Here is a 24764-nt window from a genome sequence, read left to right on the forward strand (position 1 = left end):
AATAATATCAAGTATTTACATTATAAATAAAAAACAAAAGTTACAATTTGAAATTAAACTTTAAAAAATAAACTACAACTTTCCAAATATTTCTTTGTAAACAACATTTGTAGTTTTATTCGTTGGCCTTCCATCTTTGTCAAATATTAAAAGCTTCACGCCATCTCTTGTCTTTACTCTCGACAACGCAACATAAAGCTGACCATGTGAGAAAACGGGGTCTCTTAGGTACAGACCAACTCTGGAAAGAGACTATCCTTGACTTTTGTTAATAGTCATGGCAAAACAGACGGTTATGGGAAACTGCCTTCGTTGAAACTTGAAAGGTATTTTCTTGTCTGACGGTATCATGCTAATTCTGGGAATGTAAGTTCTTGAACCAACATTACCTCCCGATAGTATCTCAGCCTCGATAACACGTTTACCAAGACGCGTGATCTGAAGACGTGTACCATTGCATAACCCATTTTGCTGATCAATGTTCCTCAAAAGCATGACTGGGACACCCAACTTTAACACCAATCTATGATTGGGTAAGCCAGAAACAATCACACTATTTAACACATCAGGATTATACAAATCTTGGTGTAATGGATCATTAATTTCCTCAGTTGGGCATAGACTATCTGAGCTAAGATACTCTACTTCTTCACCGGGAAATAATGCAAGCAAACGATCATTGATACCTGTACAACTTCATTTTTAGGAGCAAGTATGGCTCTTTCAGAAAAGTAGTCACAATCTTTAAAACGGTCAAGAACTGATGGATATACAAAGTCAATCAAGCTTTGAATTGGATCAGTTGAATCGGTGATTAGAAGATCGTTTGGTATTTCTATAGTTGAATCGCCATCGTTACCATCACCAATATTGCCTTCACCAATTTCAAGAAGCCATTTCGCAAAATCGTTTATCTCATCAATGTTTGAACTACTGCTTCCAAGAGATAAACGCATGTTACGGGTCAATTTTAAAACCTTGCAAGTGGACCAAATGTAAGATGAACATAAAGAGGCGTGTTCAATGTCTTGCCTTGTGCCGTTTTGTGCAACCGGTAAGATTTGCCTAAAGTCACCACCGAAAACAATAGTCTTTCCACCAAAGGGAAGTTCGGAATTACGTGAATCGGAGACACTCAAAACATCTTTCAATGTACGATCAAGAGCTTCAAAAGCATGTTTGTGTACCATCGGTGCTTCGTCCCAAATAATCAACTTGGCTTCGTCTAGAAGATTAGCGATTTCAGAATTAGGTTTGATATGACAAACGGAATCTTCAGTAAGATTAATCGGAATATGAAATCTTGAATGGGCAGTACGGCCTCGTGACAACAACAGTGATGCAATCCCGCTTGAAGCAACATTAACAACAATATGTCCATTGCATCTTATGGAAGCAGCTAAAGTTTTCCAAAGAAATGTCTTACCTGTACCACCATAACCGTACACAAAAAAACACCACCTTTCCCACGTCCAACAGCAATCATAATCTCATTATACACTGCTCTTTGATCATCATTTAAAGAATTATGAAGCTTATTGAATTCAGCCCTAACTTCATCCTTATCCCAAGAAAGCTCCTCATTTATTAGACGGTTAGCCTCATATACTGTAGTATCTTCATCTGGAACAGGCATTGGTGAGAATCTATGCAAGCTGGATCCATTACGGATAAGATAGTTTTCGATTTTAGACAACGTTATATTCTTTAAACGCTCGTCTGAGACAGCAAAACCTACAACAAAAACTTAAATTAATATATTTAAGAACAGACTTTATTAAAATAAGGAAAACTAAATAAAAAAAAAACAAACTTTATGTGTTAACAAAAATAGTAGAAATTATTTTAAAAAAAATGTACCACTAAACCCATAATCCTTCCGCATATTGTATAAAATGTCCTCCGACAAAAACTCCCACGTCTTCTCCCAAACAATTTCTGGTCTTGATAGAGTATTAGACAAAAGAAGTGTACCGAACAATGAACGAAGATAATGACCATTTCCTGTAAAACTGGCCTCTTTAATACACTCAATGTATTCGTTGTCATCGTCTATAGGCCACGCGCATAACATGCATCCCTAAAAGTAGGATAAACAACACCCTCATAGGTTCTAATTTCTTCAAAAGATCGTGGACCCTTGACCTTGGTTAGAAGAATTCTAAGGTAATAAGCTTCACCAAGAGAAGGAGAAACTGAATAAAGTCTTCCAACAACAACATAATTTTTTCGCGGCTGCCAGCAACGATCCTTTAACTTCCAAACATACTTTGATGGAAACTCAACATACGTAAGTTTCGTTGTTTCTGGTTTTTTGTTCATGTTCATCCATTCCAAAAAAATAGAAGAATTAACCTGAGGTTTGTTTAGCACATCTTCAATATCATCTTCACCACTGAAAACTACATTTTGCTGGCCTGGAAGATGAAATGGTAACCTCATAACAGACGGATACCGATAGTGAACTTCACATGCAAATATTCTCCAACTTGCTTCACATGCAGAAACATATCTTGCCTCGTAATATTCTTTTATTTCATCTTTCGGTATCTCCTCGTCAATCCCTCTGTCTGAATCTATAACAGCAACAGTGGCTCTATCTGGTCCTTTATTAATGTATTTAAATAAATACTTAATTGAACCTGCCTGATTGCACCACTCCACATTGATGTGCGCCTGATATCTTCTAAGAAGCCTTTTGTTGTATGGAACGACGCTCCTGTTGTCCAATGTGACACCCTTCTTAATAACTGTGTGACCATCGTCTCTTCGCCTATAAAGCGGAAATCCATCTGAATCAACAGAAGTAGCCTCCAAAAACTTCTTTGGAAAATTCTTAGAACAACGGTTGCCTACCATGCATGGACATTTCAAGTTAGCCTGTCCACATGGACCATGAATCATGAAGTCACAGACCAGAGAATATAATTCAGGATCTTCATTTTTATCAGGAATCTCAGCTGAGATAAAAGGGTCGATATGTTCAACAGTAGGAACCTTATGATCAGCTTTCATAAAAACACATAAATGAGCATGTGGCAGACCACGCTTTTGAAATTCCACGGTGTAAACAACTGTCGAAAAAAAAAATTTAGCATATACAAATAACATAAGTGAAAAAAAATAAATTCCACGTACCAGCATTAATATCGCCAAGAAATTTTTTTTCCTTAAGGTCTTTTATCAATGCATCAAGCTTCATCTTAAACAATCTACAAAGAATGTCGGGTCTGTCTTCAGGCTTAACTGATGTGTCACCAATAAACCTTACTATCTCGGGCCATTTCGGAATACAGGTAATAGTTATGAAAAAATCAGGATACCCATAATTCCTACATAAAGCCATAGCATCCAGGTAATTTTGCATCATATATCGAGCTCCACCAGTAAACAAAGACGGTAATATCACAGGTTTTCCAGTATGAGACAAATCAGTCTGGCCACCTTGCTGAACACTTCTTAGGCTGTTAAACGATTCGCATCATAATTTGGTTTGCTGAAATCTTATGTAGTTTAGCCGCTCGCTTTCGATCATTGTGTATGCGTCGACTATAAACGGCTGATACAACCTCCTCGCATTAAGGATTAGAGAGAATTTGTTGTCCCTATCCTGCATCCTATAAGCAAAGAACTCTCTCATTGTGCAATTTGGACGTGTCTTCTTTGTGTTTGGACCAAAATCCCTATGAGGAATGTTAATCCTATAGCCATCATCTCCATAAGGAAAAAGAATTGGATATTGTAAAGCAAGGTATGAAGGATGTAAGTCGCTAATACGTTTAAGAACTCCTGACTGCTCTTCGACAATAATATCACGTTGTTCAACACTTTGATTTTCATCGCCAACAATTAAAGCAGCAATTTCGGATGATGTAGGTAAATTGTAAGTCCTGCCATCTTTATCTCTCTGATAAATCAACCGAAGCCTAAGAGAAACATTGGGTTTCTCATGAAGATGGTTTCTAACCATCCAATATGTTTTTACCAACATATTTTTTGAATCTAACATGTGAGTTAGATACTTTATGAATTTATCGTCAAGCTCTTTTGATCTGGAAGATGACTGAGTTGTTGAGTCCCTGGTATAAAAATTAAAGATAATTAATAATAAGTAGAAAATACAATAAAAATAATTAATTATAAAAAAACATTGGATTAAGAATATAGGTGCTGATAAAAATAACATACCCAAATAAGGTCTTCCTATTGGACAGTTCACTCTCAGTATCGTAAATATAAAGTTGAGAAAACTTTGGTTGGTCACCGGGTTTAGGAAGAAGGCTACCCATTTTGATCGCTGATTCTATAAACAAAAGGAGCATTACCTTTGTTTATCTTAGTATCGACTTTTTCTCCCATAGAAGTAAAGGAAAACATTGAATTGTAACATCGAATATTCTTTAAGAAAAACTTGCTATCTGAATCTAAAGATCGAAAAAGCATCTGGTAAGATGGGTCAGATTCTTTATAATCAGGTAAGTCAACTTTACCATAACCACAACATAAGGCATATGTTCGCTTTTGAAGTGTCATACGACCCTTTCCAGCTTCAGTTTGCCACAACTTTGCAAAGCATAACCCACAACAAACAGACTGGTCGCCATGGTCAAGGTAAGCTGCACAGTTGAACGAAAATTTAAGACTTAAGAATGTAAAAATATAATGATTAACAATTAATTTTGGTTACCTGTAGATGTGCCTTTGCTGAGGACTTTAATCACTTGTTGAACAACATTTTCGTCGTCAGAATCAAGATCAGCCGTTCGTATGGGTTCTATTTCGATTGGTGTATGCGTCAACTTACGCCTTCCAGAAGACATCCTTTTAACAGAAGACAAATCCCTCATAATAGATGTAGCATTTCGTTTACTAACAATCCGCGGAGTAATAGAATAACAATCGGTCAGTGGTAAAGTAGATGACGTTGCAACATTGTCTGTTGTAACAAATAAAACATTATTAAAGAAAAGGTATATTTTTTGTAGAAAATAAAAAGTTTTCTGAAAAATGTATAATTTATAAATATACCTGGAGAAATACGGTTCAAAGAAGACATAGCATTAGTAAACTGTGAGGGATTACGATTTTCTGAAGGTATATTTGTCATACACGAAGAAGGTGTTACGTTTTCTTTGTTTGCAGTATTCGAACTTCGAATAAATTTAGAAGAATCTTGCAATACTACATTGGTCTTTCCATTCAAAGTTAAAACCAACCCAGATGTAAAAGTAACCGTTCTTGAAGAAATGCAATGATTTCCTAAAAAAAAAAAAAGATAACAAATATCATATTACAAATAACCATTAAAAAATAGTATTTACATATATCAGAGTGATAAATATAATAAAAAAAATTTAGAAATAAAACCCTTGTTTTTATTAACAAACCTGGTATTATGTTTGATAAATTTGACAAAGGTGTACGGTTGGGTGTTGTATAAGGGTCTTGCACATCTTTTCCGTTCTTCTTAATAGTAGAAGGGGTTATAATGGAAGTTTGTCCGTTTAAGGAAGTATTTAAACGATTTCCTAAAAAAAATAAAGACATTATTGTAAGTAAACTAATAATAAAAAGACTTTCGTATAAGATGTAAAACAATATTGTTGTACTAATAAGATGGTCTTAAGTAAAAGAATAGTTACTTAAAGGAATAACTGGTGAACAATTTGTAGGCAAGCTTCTCTTTGAAAAATTAGGTGTCATGTTTTCTTTGTTGTTTAAAACGACCCGTGTTGCTGATGAAGACGTTGAATCCACTTTTGATGGAATACAATTTCGATTAAACTTTGATCTCTTACTATCAATATATAGTTTTCTTAACCTACGCCTTCTTTTTGCCTCGGCAACTGCAATGAGCAAAATGGTTAAAGCAATAAAATATGAAATAACAAAAACTAAATAGTATTAATGATAATAATACTTGTAAAAAAATTAAGAAATTTTGAAAAAATAAACATTATTAATGAAAAAGAAGTAACCTTTGAGAAAATAAGGATGAACTTGTGTAGTACATTTTGATCTCTTATTATCAAGATATTGTTTTCTTAACTTTCTTCTATGCCTGGCCTCGTGAGCTACAATTACAAAATAATTAAAGAGGGCAAGAAAGGAGTAATAAAAAATAAGAATAAATAGAGATTAAGTTTAAAAATGTAATAATAAATTTCAAATTAAATACAATACTAAGTTACCTTTCATAACGTAAGATAACCAACGTGTATAATCTGAAAGAAATTGGGAACAAAATAAATTAATTACTATATTGAATTTTTTTAAATATAATATATGATACAAAAATAAAAAGAACAACACTTACAATCGTTATTACGACATTCATGGAAGGTTCGGAAGAAGATGAATATTGATGTTTAAACCTATTATCCATTTTCTAAACAGCAAAACAGAAAGGTAAAATGAAAGATTATAACTTACTGTCATAATTTAAGATATAAAAGTTTTATATTTAAAAATATTTACTTATAACAAAACTTTATAATATGTAGCAAACATCAAAATAGGTATAAATGTTATAATAACAAATTAGGATACATATGCAAAATAGTTGAACAATTACTAACTTACTGGATGTATACAAGAGTGATGAAAAAAGAATTAGAACGTGAGATTAATCTGAATGAAGATTGAAAGAACGTTGAAGCTGAAATGAAGAAATGAGTATTTTTTATGGTTTTATAGAGATAATCTATTTTTGGAATTCTATAATAGTAATCAATGTAAATTACTTAAAATGAAATTGACTACCTTAAATATAGAAATAATCATAAATATAGAAACTGTACCAAATTTCCGAAATCTTTGAATAAAACAATCAAATTTTAATTACCTGTAATTTAGCTGTAATTATGAATATAATATACTTTAAATTTTAAATGGTAAGTAATGATTACAAAGAAATTAACAAACAAAAGTAAGTGGTCATTTAAAGGTAAATATAGTAACGGTTAAAGTAAACACATTTTTTAAATAATGGTTTTAATCAACATCATATGAGTATATTACTAAAAAAAGTAATCTAATTAAATAAGAAACATGACAAAAAATTTTGATAACCAAACGACACAACAGTTAAATAAATATGTCATATTACATTAGCAAACCATATAAAGTTTTTAAAGCACAACCAACATGAAAATTCAAAACAAACTCTCAAACATCAAAATAATTGTTTCTTCTTGTAAAAGTATGATTATTTGGTTATTAATTCTTGGCATGATCCTCATCAGAAGAAATGTTGTCACCACTTATGCGAGGTTTACTTGCCGACGATCCTTCTCCATCTTCACTCACATAGACATCACCAAGATTACGCTTCAAATCAGTTGATGATTTATTGAAATCAGACGCAACATCCTTTGAAACAGGTGTAGAGTTATCACCAGTGTAAGAAACACCATCCTTTATAAAATAAAGAACTATTAGAACTAAAGCAATTCTTAATTTTATGATATATTAGTTGACAAATCTCAAACCTTTGCACTTTCACCAACAACATCTTGGAATTCAGAGTGACCCATAGAAAACGAATCAGATGCATCAAGCTGTTAACATTTGGAATAAAATCTCAATATCTATAAGAATCATTTAAATGAAAAAAAAACTTAAAATAATTTAATATAACATTCACTTACTTGATCAATTTTCCATTTTTTGTTTAGCTGATCCAAAATATCTACATCATTCGTCACAACTGATGTACCATAATTCTCAACAGCATTGGAAATATTAAAGTCTGTTACTCGAATAACGAAAGCACACTTCATGTTAACCAATGTCTCAAACTCAACAGGATATGCTCTGGGCACGTCATTGGTATTAAGTATCTATATTGAAAACATGTGATGTCTGGTAAGGAACATTGTGACAACTCGTAACTTTGAGATAAAAGCCCATCTATTTCTCTTTTATAACTCAAATCTTATAGTTATTTTATTTGATGGATTAATTATAGGCTTATTAAAAATTTAGTGCATCAACGAATATCTGGAACCAAATCTTTGTCGTATTATACCGATCCGAACCGTTTGAACCAAATCATATATCTCGCTTACCAACCCAACCTACTCGTGCAACCCGAAACCTTAGAGGGTCAATAGATAGCATGGATACTGTACACGACATCGTTGATGCATGGTGTGTATAAATATATTTATATTATAATAATAATAGTAGTAATAATTAAATAAATTAATACACAATACTTAGTCATAAGTATTGTTTTGATTGTGGATATTGTTCGAAACCCAACCCCCAGCCCATCTTGCCCACCTCTCGGCCCACATCCACAATTCCTTCCACCGACTCTTGTTCAGCAATTTATTCTGCATGAAGTTTGTATATATATTGCATATGATTCCTAAAAACACAAACCCTACCTGCCGACTCATGTAACCCGCTTCCCCTCACCGAAACTCTACGACAACCACTGCCACTTCCTTCTCCGGCGTGTACAAAACCCCGACGACACCGGCGCTCCCCGTTCCACCTCCGGTGGCTCACGATACTACGACTCGAAACTCCGCTTATTTCTCTTCTTATCGCACGTTCCGCTACGGCATCAACGTCAGGTTAGAACCGCGTCCTTATGTGTGTGCTTAATGCCGATATATGATAGTTCTTGAATGATGGTTATGAAGATAATGGGGTTTGTTGAATCTGCATGATTATCGGGTTGTAGGGTTTCGGGTTACCAAACAGCACATAAATTTATAATGAGAAGTAGTCATACACACTAGGTTTAATGCGAACAGGTTGCTCACTAAATCTGATTCGAGTAGCTTGTCTCAAAGGCAACAGCAAGGGTATAGTATACTTGGTAACAATAGTTCAAAGGAATTGTTGTGTGTTTAGTGTTGTGTAACGAATCTGAATATGGTTGCTCGTGAATGATTCATTAAAAGTATAAATCATATAATTATGACTTCCTGAGTAATGTATGGGAACTGTTTGAGTTGTTTGGATAATAAGAGAGTTAGTGAACATGTAAACTGATCTTTGCTTTGAATTATTAATACAGTGGCTACTGGTAAGAAAGATTTATGTGTTGAATTGACATGTTAGGGTTAGTATCGTTGGATTTTGACTTGAGTAATGATATTTCTTTACCTGTTACCTAATATTTGAATCAAATGTTTTGTGAGCAATGAAGAACCGGTTCCTGTTTTAAGGGATGATCATAATATTCTTTGATGAGTTGTTTCATATGTTAATGATGAATGTAGATATGTAGTTAAGGGGGGATAATATGGTGTCAATAGGGGAGCCGATTAATAGTTGATGTATAACGGATAACATAACTAATTGATTGTGTTATGTAATTAGCGGACATGATATAATCTGGGCCTTCTCGACTACGTATAAATTATTGATATAAGGTTGTTGATTATGCATGATAATGAAGTCATGTTATAGACTGTGATGATTATTTGTGTGTATAATTGCATGGGTTCTCTTATGTGTATGGCAATGAATGTGCATGATAATTTGATGAGCGTGCATAATAATATATTCATGATGCTGAATTTGTTAATAATGATCATCGATGAAACAGTTGATTGTGATTGGCACGCTTAACATATTCAAATTGTGTAAATGTTTTTGGCGGTCAATAAGAGCAGACTCCATTAAGTAGGCAACAGAAGCCATGTGACCTCCTACACAATCCATGTGATTAAGTTGGGAGGCCCAATGAAACCTTACCACTAATATGATGTTGTCGGTTACTCTTAGCAAAGATATTCTAAATTCACAAGAATTAATTGTCATATGCTTTGTTAGAAGTTCACATTACATAGTATGACCACCTGATGCCAATCACTTGAATATTGAATATTAACACAAATCATACATATGGGTTTGAATGTACATGAGTAGACTAATTGTTATGTGTCATTCAGTGATTGTTACATACACACACACTATGATTATGATCCATACGAAAACCTTACGAATGTAAACTAATATCGCATACGTGAATACCATAGGCTGTGATTGTTTAAGTGTGAGCAAGTAGCAAATCATACCGAGCACACCAAGGTGAGTTCACTGCACTTTTCTCAAGCATGCGTCCCGGTGGTTTGGGACAACTGGTAAACATTTGGAAGGGAAAACATTGGGTAAATAACTTAATCGGTTTTGGTTATTGCCTGGAGGGCAATGGGGGTGATTAGTTGATAGCGCTATTAGGTGGGAAACCTCACACCGGGCCGTAAGGACGGGCGTGAACTAATTATCTGGATAGGGCTATGGTTGTTAGAGGCACACTCCTCGGATACATATGGGCACTCTCCCTAGGGTATCTAACGAAGGCAACATAGCAAACGGTCGTTAAGGGGTACCCACTCCCCGGATACTTATGGGCACACTCCCTAGGGTATCTAACATGAGCAACATCGAAAACATCGAAACATCAAACATTTTAACAACAAACAGCATATCGTCTTGTAAACTGTTTTATACACATGATTGGTAACACAACTTGGTGAACGGACACAAACCTTGAACTCACCAGCGTAGTCTGACACACTTGTTTACATGCTTGTAGGTAATTATTGAAGGAACTGGGGAGCTTGCTGTCTGATGCTGCTAGAGAGGTTGTGGTCGTAATAAACAGTTATTTTGATTTGGTTTCGATACATTCACACATTTATACTTTTATGCTTCCGCTCAGTACTTTGGTTTTGGTTTAACTTTCAAACAATACATTTCTAGTAATTTGGTATTTTATTATAACTTGTGTTTGATATGATTGGTGGCTCTTTGTTGAATCGTTACACCTCCATTAGGGACACGCCCTAGGTGGTAATTTGGGGGTGTGACAGTTTGGTATCAGAGCCACGGGTTATAGAGAACTCGGTTTTAAAAACGTTTTCATAAAACCAGACTATAACCGAATTGATCCAAACGATGACCATGACACTCAGCTTCAGACTGCAAGGTTCGTTCCTCCTTAGCTTATGCTTTATATGCTTAGTAAACGTGACTATATATATATATAGCATACACGATACGACATGGTAGGCATCATGACACATTGTTAGTGCAACATAACACTTGTATCTAGTAAATTTTAATCTTGTTGGCAGTACTTATTTTGTGTTGATTGGAGTGGGAGAAACTTCAAACATAAGTTAAGAAGCATCGAGAGGAGCATGCAAACCGCCTTATTATCATGGGTGCACACATAATAATAACGCGTGGTGCATGCAAATCCCAATGAGGCTTAACGAGTGTAAGAGGGGTTCTTCCCTGTTTGTGTACGAACATAGTAGTTAATCGTCCCTAACGTGATAAACCTGAATACTTTTCTCATTCTCGACTTCTAAATTCGTTTCCCTTCTCCTATTATAGAACCATGAGTGGACGAGGACACGGTCGCGGTAGCATCAACATGACTCAGGCTGAATTAACAAACCTGATAAACACACGTGTGGCTGAGGCACTGGCAGCCTACCAAGCTGCGCACCCAAACAACCAGCCTGTCTGTACGTTCAAAATGTTTATGGATTGCAAGCCACAGACCTTCAGCGGGACGGAAGGGGCTGTGGGACTTATAAGGTGGTTCGAGAAAGCTGAGTCAGTGTTTGCTATGTGCAACTGTCCTGTGGGGGACCGCGTGAAGTATGCAACAGGCACGCTTGAGGATGGTGCCTTGACCTGGTGGAATGCCCAGGTCCAACTGCTAGGTATTGAGGCGGCGAACGCCACTACGTGGGATGATTTTAAAGAACTGATGAGAGAGGAATACTGTCCTCGAGATGAAATAGCGAAGTTAGAGAATGAGTACTATCATCTGACAATGGTGGGGTCTGAAATCGAGGCGTATGTGAAGCGGTCGTATGAGTTAGCTGATTTGTGTCCGAACTTGTCCCGACCCATGTCCCGAAGAATCGAGTTGTTTATTAAGGGGTTACCTCCACGGGTGAAGGGTTTAGTTACAGCAGCGAACCTCAATAACCTAACCCAGATCGTTAGATTGGCACATAAAATCGTTGACCAGGAGGTGGAGAGCAACTCCTTGCCACCACGTATTTCTAAAGCAACTACTGCCGCCACCACCGCCACTACTCCTGCCGCTGATAGTAAACGCAAGTGGGGTGATATGGACAAAGCGTCCAACTCGGTTCAGCCTCAAAAGAAGACAGACACTGGCAGTACTCGCAGCTTTAGCCAATCATCCTCAGCGAATCAAAATCAGAGGTCTTATGCAGGAAAGAAGCCTCAGTGTAGCAAATGTGGATTTCATCATTATGGGCAGTGTGATCGGGTTTGTCGCAGGTGCGACAAGATAGGCCATAAGGCCAAGGATTGTAGGGCTCCTCAGCCAAAGCAGCAGCAGCAGACTCAGTCGAATCAGAGACAGCAAGGGCAACAAAACCAGGGAAATCAAAAGGGGTGCTTTCAGTGTGGTGACGAGGGTCATTTTAAGAGGGATTGCCCTCAGCTCAATCAGAATGCTGGCAACAACAACAATACTGGGAGCGGCAACAATGGGAACAATGGTGGGAACGGAGCACGTGGAAGGGTATTTACTATTGGCGCTGGGGAAGACTCGCAATGATGGCAATGTAGAGGCCGGTACGTCTTCTTTGAATAACCTTTTCTACTTCGGTTTTATTCGACTCTTGTTTCAATTGGAGTTTTGTGCCTTAGGAATTCAGTCGTTAGTTAGGACTGACTTCCACCCTCCTTGTAAATAAGCATGTAGTAGAACTGACTAATAGTAAATCAACAGAAGCTTCTCATGTTCTTTTTGGTTGTAAACTTGATCTCGTGGGTCAAGTGTTCGACATTGACCTACTTCCCAATACTCTTGTAAGTTTTGTCATGGTCCTGGTTATCGTGCGTTCCCTCTCCCCAGTGGGGAATCCTTATCAGTTTAAGATCATCGTGGTGGTGCCGTTGTTGGCATTATCATCGTCCTTGCAGCTTTTGAAACCCAACCCTACAACACGCGGAGCATCGCTTCTATCCGAGGATACCGATGATCGCTAGATGGAACTTCCGAACGAACACGGGATTAGGAGAACTGTACCCACGCATCCCTGTAGACGAACCTTATCACTTTCACTTGTCATCGCCGCTAGAAGTGAAGCAGTCACAGTTACACGCGTACGTCGTTTTGCAACACTAACCTTTACCCACCGAACTCTGTTTTGGACAAATGATACACTCGCGCGACCGCAATGTAACGAATCTCCCTGTTGTGCCATGCCGCCATGCACCACTACCGGAAATTTCTTCTAGACAACAAATTTGCTGGCCAAATCCTTCGGATGTTTAATGGACCCCTGTTTCGCTCGATTCTTTGTACGAACCTCATTAATTCCCTGTTTCTTTGATTGGCAACTGATATAACAAAACGCTAACCACCATACCATGATTTCCACCGATCACAAGATTAGCCCCCCCCCCCAGGCGTTATAAAGTATCTATAGATCGAGTTCGTCGGAACTCATTTCAAGCCATTGTTTTAGATCAATTTTCGGGACGAAAATTCTTTCAAGTAGGGGACGATGTGACACCCCAGGAAAACCACGCAACCCAGTTAGCTTCCTCTGTGACTACGTGCTAAATTTCGGGACGAAATTTCTTTCAAGTTGGGAATGATGTGACAACTCGTAACTTTGAGATAAAAGCCCATCTATTTCTCTTTTATAACTCAAATCTTATAGTTATTTTATTTGATGGATTAATTATAGGCTTATTAAAAATTTAGTGCATCAACGAATATCTGGAACCAAATCTTTGTCGTATTATACCGATCCGAACCGTTTGAACCAAATCATATATCTCGCTTACCAACCCAACCTACTCGTGCAACCCGAAACCTTAGAGGGTCAATAGATAGCATGGATACTGTACACGACATCGTTGATGCATGGTGTGTATAAATATATTTATATTATAATAATAATAGTAGTAATAATTAAATAAATTAATACACAATACTTAGTCATAAGTATTGTTTTGATTGTGGATATTGTTCGAAACCCAACCCCCAGCCCATCTTGCCCACCTCTCGGCCCACATCCACAATTCCTTCCACCGACTCTTGTTCAGCAATTTATTCTGCATGAAGTTTGTATATATATTGCATATGATTCCTAAAAACACAAACCCTACCTGCCGACTCATGTAACCCGCTTCCCCTCACCGAAACTCTACGACAACCACTGCCACTTCCTTCTCCGGCGTGTACAAAACCCCGACGACACCGGCGCTCCCCGTTCCACCTCCGGTGGCTCACGATACTACGACTCGAAACTCCGCTTATTTCTCTTCTTATCGCACGTTCCGCTACGGCATCAACGTCAGGTTAGAACCGCGTCCTTATGTGTGTGCTTAATGCCGATATATGATAGTTCTTGAATGATGGTTATGAAGATAATGGGGTTTGTTGAATCTGCATGATTATCGGGTTGTAGGGTTTCGGGTTACCAAACAGCACATAAATTTATAATGAGAAGTAGTCATACACACTAGGTTTAATGCGAACAGGTTGCTCACTAAATCTGATTCGAGTAGCTTGTCTCAAAGGCAACAGCAAGGGTATAGTATACTTGGTAACAATAGTTCAAAGGAATTGTTGTGTGTTTAGTGTTGTGTAACGAATCTGAATATGGTTGCTCGTGAATGATTCATTAAAAGTATAAATCATATAATTATGACTTCCTGAGTAATGTATGGGAACTGTTTGAGTTGTTTGGATAATAAGAGAGTTAGTGAACATGTAAACTGATCTTTGCTTTGAATTATTAATACAGTGGCTACCGGTAAGAAAGATTTATGTGTTGAATTGACATGTTAGGGTTAGTATCGTTGGATTTTGACTTGAGTAATGATATTTCTTTACCTGTTACCTAATATTTGAATCAAATGTTTTGTGAGCAATGAAGAACCGGTTCCTGTTTTAAGGGATGATCATAATATTCTTTGATGAGTTGTTTCATATGTTAATGATGAATGTAGATATGTAGTTAAGGGGGGATAATATGGTGTCAATAGGGGAGCCGATTAATAGTTGATGTATAACGGATAACATAACTAATTGATTGTGTTATGTAATTAGCGGACATGATATAATCTGGGCCTTCTCGACTACGTATAAATTATTGATATAAGGTTGTTGATTATGCATGATAATGAAGTCATGTTATAGACTGTGATGATTATTTGTGTGTATAATTGCATGGGTTCTCTTATGTGTATGGCAATGAATGTGCATGATAATTTGATGAGCGTGCATAATAATATATTCATGATGCTGAATTTGTTAATAATGATCATCGATGAAACAGTTGATTGTGATTGGCACGCTTAACATATTCAAATTGTGTAAATGTTTTTGGCGGTCAATAAGAGCAGACTCCATTAAGTAGGCAACAGAAGCCATGTGACCTCCTACACAATCCATGTGATTAAGTTGGGAGGCCCAATGAAACCTTACCACTAATATGATGTTGTCGGTTACTCTTAGCAAAGATATTCTAAATTCACAAGAATTAATTGTCATATGCTTTGTTAGAAGTTCACATTACATAGTATGACCACCTGATGCCAATCACTTGAATATTGAATATTAACACAAATCATACATATGGGTTTGAATGTACATGAGTAGACTAATTGTTATGTGTCATTCAGTGATTGTTACATACACACACACTATGATTATGATCCATACGAAAACCTTACGAATGTAAACTAATATCGCATACGTGAATACCATAGGCTGTGATTGTTTAAGTGTGAGCAAGTAGCAAATCATACCGAGCACACCAAGGTGAGTTCACTGCACTTTTCTCAAGCATGCGTCCCGGTGGTTTGGGACAACTGGTAAACATTTGGAAGGGAAAACATTGGGTAAATAACTTAATCGGTTTTGGTTATTGCCTGGAGGGCAATGGGGGTGATTAGTTGATAGCGCTATTAGGTGGGAAACCTCACACCGGGCCGTAAGGACGGGCGTGAACTAATTATCTGGATAGGGCTATGGTTGTTAGAGGCACACTCCTCGGATACATATGGGCACTCTCCCTAGGGTATCTAACGAAGGCAACATAGCAAACGGTCGTTAAGGGGTACCCACTCCCCGGATACTTATGGGCACACTCCCTAGGGTATCTAACATGAGCAACATCGAAAACATCGAAACATCAAACATTTTAACAACAAACAGCATATCGTCTTGTAAACTGTTTTATACACATGATTGGTAACACAACTTGGTGAACGGACACAAACCTTGAACTCACCAGCGTAGTCTGACACACTTGTTTACATGCTTGTAGGTAATTATTGAAGGAACTGGGGAGCTTGCTGTCTGATGCTGCTAGAGAGGTTGTGGTCGTAATAAACAGTTATTTTGATTTGGTTTCGATACATTCACACATTTATACTTTTATGCTTCCGCTCAGTACTTTGGTTTTGGTTTAACTTTCAAACAATACATTTCTAGTAATTTGGTATTTTATTATAACTTGTGTTTGATATGATTGGTGGCTCTTTGTTGAATCGTTACACCTCCATTAGGGACACGCCCTAGGTGGTAATTTGGGGGTGTGACAAACATATATGAACAAAATAATTTAAGTAAATCAGACAGAATTATTATATTTACATCGTACTGAATGAATAAGTTCCTTTGCAGTTTTACCAACAAACTTCAACGCCTCATGATCAAACATTGTAAGTGTCACCGTACCAGTTGAATCTTGAACTCGAATTGGTATTTTAAACCTTAAAAGAGTATTTATATAGTTAATAAAAAAAATCATGTTGATTAGAAAATCAGAAGTATGAATGCAAGTTATTTACCTCGACATTGGGAAAACATCTTTTCCATCACAATCCTTGTTGGAACACTGGTATACCTTCTCATCTCTAACATCACTTGTACCATCTTCCTTATCGTATGTTTCAAACTTTTGCTCAACTTTGGATTTGCAATAGTTACATCCATCATAATACCACATCTTATCAGAAACAATTGCTACATTAGTTCCCACAATAACAACCTTTTTTGGCTGTTTTAATAGTAAAAGATATGAAAGCGAATTAAGATTATGATATTAGTAAAAAAGTAAAATATAAATTGTGAGAAATAACCTGTATGATTGAACCAAGATAAGCAATTGGTGAGAAAACATCATTTTTCATAAATTCATCTTCAACAGAACATAAAACATACGACCCAACATGGCTACTTGACTCGGATGAAGCAGAAAGTTTTGCAATAAACCTAATCAAAATAAATTTAACAAACATTAATGTTAAATAAACAAAGAATATAAATAGATATTTAGTTGATACAATGCAAAAATTTAAGTTAGTTAATTTTACTCACTTTTCCTTGAATGTCAATATCTGATCAAAATTGTCGTTAATGAAGACTCGTGTACCATCAAAATTATTAGATATCCCCCATTTACCTGATAATAAGAAACATATTAATAAATCACATCTACATATATATTGTTAAAATAAAATTTAAAACTTATTAAGATACCTTTGTAGGTTTTAACGGCACCAAAATGAACAACAATGACAACATGGGCTTCACGATCTTGACTAAGCATGTACGAACACATGTCTTTCGCATAATCATCCCAAAGAGTTAAATCAACCTCAACATCTCTGAAACCAATAGACCAAATTTATATTAAAAAAAAGAAAACCTTTTAAATTTTATAAAATATAAAGGAAATTAATTTAGTGAATAAAAATAATATCAAAATGAAAATTGTATTACTCGAGATCTTGAAGTTTAAGATTGAGGCGTTTTCCTTTAGTACCATCTTTTTTGTTAGTGTCCTCAATCTTATAGCAAACAACAACGTAACCGATGAAATCTAAAAATAAAAAATGTAACATGTTAGTATAAAGTGAACACAATATATTAAAGTCAATGTGAAACAAATGTTATAATACAGATATTTCGAAAGAATTTACAACAGTACCTATTGTTGTACCCTCCTTGTATCTCTGTGACAAAACATCCTTAAAATCAACAAAATCAAAAACAAACTGTGGCCCATCCCATTTACTACACTTTTCGACAAATGTCTGGTAATAAAAAGATAGCTTCTGATTGTTAGGAACAATTTTGAAAGATGCAGTGTTGGCAGCAAGAGATGGCCTTTTTATTAAAAGACATTCATCAACATTAAAATGTCTCTCAAATTTTGAAAAGAGCCTATGTAAGCAAGAAGTTTGAATCTTGGTACCCTGTACATTAACAAAATATAAAATATAAATAAATGGTAATATGAACTTTAAATCATAAAAAAAACAAACATTAATAAATATTTAGATAAGAAATTTACCATCTCATCCATAAGTATCATATCGATACGATAGGTCTCTCTTTCATTACCTTTCATCTTCTTTCTCCACAAACTAATAATCTTCACCTTTATAGTGAAGTTTGTACTGAGAGCATTAACATCATTAAGAAGAGTAATCGTACCTTCTTGTTCCATAGATTACTTCTGAAACAGTGACTCAAGGAAAATAAAAGTTATTAATTGGATACAATATATGAATGAAGAAAAATTTAACATGAATTTATAGGAAAACTTTTAACGATATATTGTTAGAAACAATATTTTCGAAACAAATAATAAAAATTAAATATGTAAACATTGAATGACTAAGGAAAATGTATGTCGGACTAAAATAACTTAACAGAAATACATTTAAAAAAAATATAATTTCAATTTATAATACCCAAAATAAAATTTGACAGCACAAATATTCCGTAATTATATTAAAGTTTCCATTTTACTTATATATGATTCTGAATTCATAATAAAAGAAAATTTTCTAACATCTAAAATAACTTCTATATGATACTGGATTATATATGGAATTACTTTATACATTTTTTGAAAATATGAATCTGTTGCTGGGACAACATAAATTAATAAAAAATTAAAAGATCATTTTTTTGTCAATTTTATCTATAAATATGTATAAGTTTCCAAAATAACATCACCAAAGTAAATTAGTAAAAGTTAAGATATGGAATTAGAAAATAAGTTAAACAAAAAATGAATAGATTAAGTGATTGGTTAATCTGAAGTGTACCTTTTATCAAAATATAATCCCCTAAATATAATATCTTTTAACATCAATAACATATTGAGTTGGCCAGTGATATAATTTAATGTTTTTTAGATATTATAACTTCCTATTGGTATAAAATTAATAAATTTTGAGGTTAGGTCGTTTGTGTTGGATGAGTGGATAATATAATAGTAATATAATTCCTTGTGCAAAGATAATAAAAAAATTATAAATAAAGGTAGTACCAAATATTAGGTAATAATTTGAAAGATAAAACGGGTTGCTAACTTTCTTATAAAATAGACTTGTTTATCTACTAACTGTCCAAAGGAAAACATAACTAACATCAGACTTCCAAAACATTGTGAACCTACTAATAAGTAATAACCAACAGGTTGCCAATACATCTAAAATCCCAACTAACAACCACATATGCAAACAGTCACGCACGGCCTCTTTTCTTTGTAGTCTTGTGAACAACTTTGGTCAACATCAAAAGCTGAGAAGACTTCACATATTTAAAGAAAAGAGTAGCGCCAGTGTGTATTTGATTTGATTTCAAGAATCTCGACCACTTGGAAAAACCATACCTGTAAACATCACCATTCTTTTCCGCTACCGTCTTGATGTTTGTTACCTCACATCTAAGGTTTTTTTATCGAAACCTCATGCAGGTTGTTAACAGAAAGAGACAAATCATCCGAAACAGCAGACGGTAAACGCTGAAAACATAAAAAAAACAAAATTTTCAAATTAATCTATAACATATAATTATTAGTTATATATGAAATACATAAAAATTAATAATATGAAAACACATACCAATCGGTTTTCTGCGACTTTCGTGAATTCAATGAATGAATATGTTTTCGTCATTTTCAAATTAGAACGTTTACGGCAAACAGATGCGGTTTCAGCGGCCGTGATCTTATCAACAACAACTTCTTTTTTGTTTCTATACTTTGAACGGGTACGATGAGCAATTACAGAGTCATCGGACACAATCATAACTGACTTACATTTCCGAGTGGCCTAATAAGTCCAAAAAAATAATCATTAGTTTGTCTTTTAAGATAAAACTTTTAAAGTAAAATATGTATATATGATACTATACCTTTCTCTTTCTCGGCAAAACAGATTGACGAACATCAACTGTATTTTTCGGAATGGCCTAGAAAGGTAAATAAATACATAAGTAACTACCTTATTGGAAAAAATAAGACTTTCAGCAGAACTCACATCAGAAACAACTGTGGAGCACAGAGTCGGTTCATAAAACATAACATTCTTTGGTATCAAAAAGTTGTCGAGATCCGTTTGACTCATGCTTTTGTCCTGAAAAAAGGAAAACATAATTCAAAAAATAATCTAAACAAATTCAGTTAAATTAACAAAAATAAAATTAAGTAACACGAATAGAACCTTTAAACTTAGATTTTCATCAACATCAACAATAGTTTTCGCCTTCGGGTCATCCTACGAAAGATATAACATTAACCTTTGTAAATTAATAAATAAAGGCAAAATATTTGTAAAAATTTATAATTTATATCATTTGTTAAATAAACACAAACCTTCATACTTGAATCTTCATCACAAACAACACTTGATTTGCCTTGGCCATCAGTTTTTGTATCCCAATCATCTTTGAACTACGTATCAACAACAGCTTCTTTTTTGTTTCTATACTTTGAACGGGTACGATGAGCAATTACAGAGTCATCGGACACAATCATAACTGACTTACATTTCCGAGTGGCCTAATAAGTCCAAAAAAATAATCATTAGTTTGTCTTTTAAGATAAAACTTTTAAAGTAAAATATGTATATATGATACTATACCTTTCTCTTTCTCGGCAAAACAGATTGACGAACATCAACTATATTTTTCGGAATGGCCTAGAAAGGTAAATAAATACATAAGTAACTACCTTATTGGAAAAAAATAAGACTTTCAGCAGAACTCACATCAGAAACAACTGTGGAGCACAGAGTCGGTTCATAAAACATAACATTCTTTGGTATCAAAAAGTTGTCGAGATCCGTTTGACTCATGCTTTTGTCCTGAAAAAAGGAAAACATAATTCTAAAAATAATCTAAACAAATTCAGTTAAATTAACAAAAATAAAATTAAGTAACACGAATAGAACCTTTAAACTTAGATTTTCATCAACATCAACAATAGTTTTCGCCTTCGGGTCATCCTACGAAAGATATAACATTAACCTTTGTAAATTAATAAATAAAGGCAAAATATTTGTAAAAATTTATAATTTATATCATTTGTTAAATAAACACAAACCTTCATACTTGAATCTTCATCACAAACAACACTTGATTTGCCTTGGCCTTCAGTTTTTGTATCCCAATCATCTTTGAACTACGTATCAAAAAAATATTTGTTTAACAATATAGTACCAATTATTATTAAAAAAAATAAAACATTTAAAAAAAATTACCTTCTTTTAAGGTCTTCCATTTCAAGTAGAGATGAGAAAAATGTATCAAACTTGGAATCGTCTTTATCCTATAGAATTAAGAATGAAGTAAATAAATGTAAAAATACAAAAAAAATATTTATAAAATTAGTTAATTAATTTGATTCTTATATACAGAATTACGTTGAACAGAGATTCAAAACTTGCCAAATGAAATCTGTCATCTTCACTTTCCACAACAACACCTTCTTCAATGTCAGTTCCAGCACTAATACACTTATCCTTATGTTCGGACTAAAAATAAAATTAAGAAATAACAATGTGTTAAATGAAATATCAACTTGTAAGCTCGTGTTGATAAGTAAACAATAGTGTAGATTTATTATTCTAACCGCAATAAAAAATTCATCACAATCGTCAACATAGATTGAGTCGTCCAAAACAACTAACTCAACCCTGTTGTTCTGAATTTGAGTACCGGTTTGATGATTAAATACTGAAAGCTCGAAAATTTTATTTCCATGCAGTGAGAAAACAAAGGTAGATCTCCTGTCTAAGGCAAGTTCGTTTATCATCTCAGAACATCCATGAGTAAAAACACAGCTGTCAGTTAATCCGTCCATGTTAACGTTCCAAAACCTATCTCCTAAATACAGAGTTGATTGACCACCTTTGAAATTTTTTCCATAAAATTGCCTCCAAAATTCATCAGCCATTACCTGCATATGATGTGATAATTAGTAATAACAATTAATTTAAATACCAATATACAGACATAAAAAATTATTCATCATACATATATTATAAGATACTACTTACAATAACATCTTCGTGAGGGTTGATCTTGGATATGAAGCAGTTTTTATGAACACATGATTTAAACACCATTAGAAAAAATGATGATGGTCCATATGAGTGAAACATAAGGTAGTCATCTTTTCTTACAGAACTATCCCGAACAACTTTGGTGAATCCATCAGCAAGAACAGGGCCCACATCAGTTTTTTTCACTCTTACAAACCATATATTGTTACCATCAACAATCTTAACTGAATCTTTGTAAGGTGGTTGGTCTCCCCAAACCATTGACGCAAAGTCATTAGGTATTTCCTATGAGTTTAAAAAAAGAAAAATTTATCAGTTTACATAATATATGATTATAAAACATTATAATAACAATAAACGTACCAAAAATATCGGGAAATCTTCATCAATTAGCTTTAAAAATGTAGGACTGTTGTGCAAGGGGTCGATACCTGAAATTAATATATGAAGGTTTATTAAAAATTAAAAAGGCAATGTATTTATAACAAAACAATGAATATTACCAACAATAATAAGTAGACGTTTTGAAAAAATTTAAAACGAATTTATTTTTAGAAACACATTCAATATTTGGAAAAAAAAAAATATAACAGAATGAAATAACAAAAAATACATACAAAATCTTTTCAAAAACATTGGATTCGTATAATGCAAAATAATCTACATAAACAAAAAAGTACAAAAAAATAAAGAAAAAAAATCAGAAGAATTTGTATTTTTAACAAAACGTATGATCATAAACATTAAAAAGTTAGATCTGCCGAAAGGGTATTGCTGAAAAAGAAACATAAGATCTAAAAAACAATAAACAGTAAATTTACCTACGATTGTTGAAAGATTCGTCATCTAAAAGGATGACCGGCTATAGAATTTTCTGCAATTATCTATAAATAAATAACAACAATAAACATTATCGTCGGGCAAAAGGGTTTTGCATAAAACAAAATTGATATAATCTATAAACATATAAACAATACATTTACCTTCGATTATTGAAATATTCGTCAGTTTTAAGGATTATCGTCTTCAGTATTTTGATAATGGGATTTAGGGTTTCTAAGCATCAAGAACGAACAAAAAAACTACAAAAAAGGGAAAATAAATCAAAAACTCCGAATAAACATAAACAATAAATAAGGATCAAAGCTTCATTACATACCTGCAAATTATGTGGAACGATCTACAAAAAAAATAACAAAAAAAATGATTAACATCTGCCGATTGGGTTTTCAAGACAAAAAAAACTGTATATGTGATCTAATAACATAAATAAAGAGTATTTAAGTTTGATCAAGTAGATTTACCGATGAATTTTGAACAGATTCGGCACCTAAGATGTATATCGGATATGGATTTTAGAAGAGAGAAAAACCGTTCGCAAAGAAAGTGTAGAAAGAAAGATTAGGGTTCAATGATTGATAAGAAACATTATATAGGATCCATATTGTATTTGGGTTAGTTTGGGAAAGCATGAATCCGACCCAATAACTTTCGGATCCCGCGTAGAAATGAAGAATGGTTTGTGTATTCTCAATAATGGTTTGTGTATGAAGAATTAGACATTTTCCCTCCCAAAATGAAGGTTCACTAAACAAATGGTTGCCACATCATCAAATTGGCTTCACCATCCAAGGACAAATGCCCAAATCATCTCCTTTATTAATATATATAGATTTTGATAATTATCCTACAAGTAAATAATTACGAAAATGCCACCGCGTTTTTTTACATTTTTATCATATTCATATGTTTTGTATGATAAAAGTATTTGTATTTGATTTTTTTCTTATCTAATAACCCATTTTGTTAATTGATAAACATTCTTGTAATCTTGTTTTAGTTTGCTATTTTTTAGCTATTCATTAAATATAACAACTGGTTTATGTTTGAAAACAAATTATATATACACAAATATTTTGTTAATTATTTTTAGAAAGACAAATTCACACATCCACTAAATTTACTCCTAAATATATATCACCTAGTATTTAGGACCCGTGAGTTACGGCCAGACAAATAAACCAACCAAAAAATAGGCGTAAAAACGTTGAACAACACATAAAACATTATCCTAGTAAAATTAACTATGTCCGAAGGGTACCAAAACCACGAAAAAAGGAAATAACAAAACTAAAAAGCTTTAATGATTTGTTAGTCTATGCTTACATGACTTATACATTATCACACGCAATTTCATATTTTAAACAACAGACAGGTAGATAAAAATAGTATCAATCAAAGCAACTATTATTCAAGCGAGTTTGAATAATAATAATAATAATAATAATAATAATAATAATAATAATAATAATAATAATAATAATAATAATAATAATAGTTAAATGAATTTATATAGTATAGAGTTTATTAAAATTCAAACTAAATCATAAGTGTTATTATATACCTTTACTAAT

General features: G+C 34.0%; 2 protein-coding genes across 2 annotated transcripts; both read right to left on the reverse strand.

Annotated features, from left to right (window-relative positions):
* Positions 1–641: 641 nt before the first annotated feature.
* On the reverse strand, positions 642–3346 carry LOC118485794. The gene is made up of 5 exons (XM_035982246.1): positions 3139–3346; positions 2146–3074; positions 1861–2080; positions 1471–1734; positions 642–1426 (listed from the first exon to the last, which is right to left on the reverse strand). The coding sequence occupies exons 1-5, from the start codon at positions 3344–3346 to the stop codon at positions 642–644; spliced, it is 2406 nt and encodes an 801-aa protein (XP_035838139.1).
* A 135-nt stretch (positions 3347–3481) lies between these two features.
* Positions 3482–18500, reverse strand: LOC110901108. The gene is made up of 18 exons (XM_022147956.2): positions 18345–18500; positions 17979–18246; positions 17771–17870; positions 17528–17655; positions 17366–17450; positions 17128–17260; positions 16837–17045; positions 16647–16758; positions 7650–7841; positions 7491–7559; positions 7278–7416; positions 5643–5846; positions 5388–5528; positions 5029–5259; positions 4688–4936; positions 4416–4616; positions 4189–4303; positions 3482–4079 (listed from the first exon to the last, which is right to left on the reverse strand). Exons 1-18 carry the CDS (start codon positions 18498–18500, stop codon positions 3482–3484), a joined length of 3330 nt encoding a protein of 1109 aa, XP_022003648.2.
* Between the last annotated feature and the right edge of the window lie 6264 nt (positions 18501–24764).

This window comes from Helianthus annuus, chromosome 13, assembly GCF_002127325.2.
Source record: "Helianthus annuus cultivar XRQ/B chromosome 13, HanXRQr2.0-SUNRISE, whole genome shotgun sequence".
In the NCBI taxonomy this organism is placed as follows: Eukaryota; Viridiplantae; Streptophyta; class Magnoliopsida; order Asterales; family Asteraceae; genus Helianthus; species Helianthus annuus.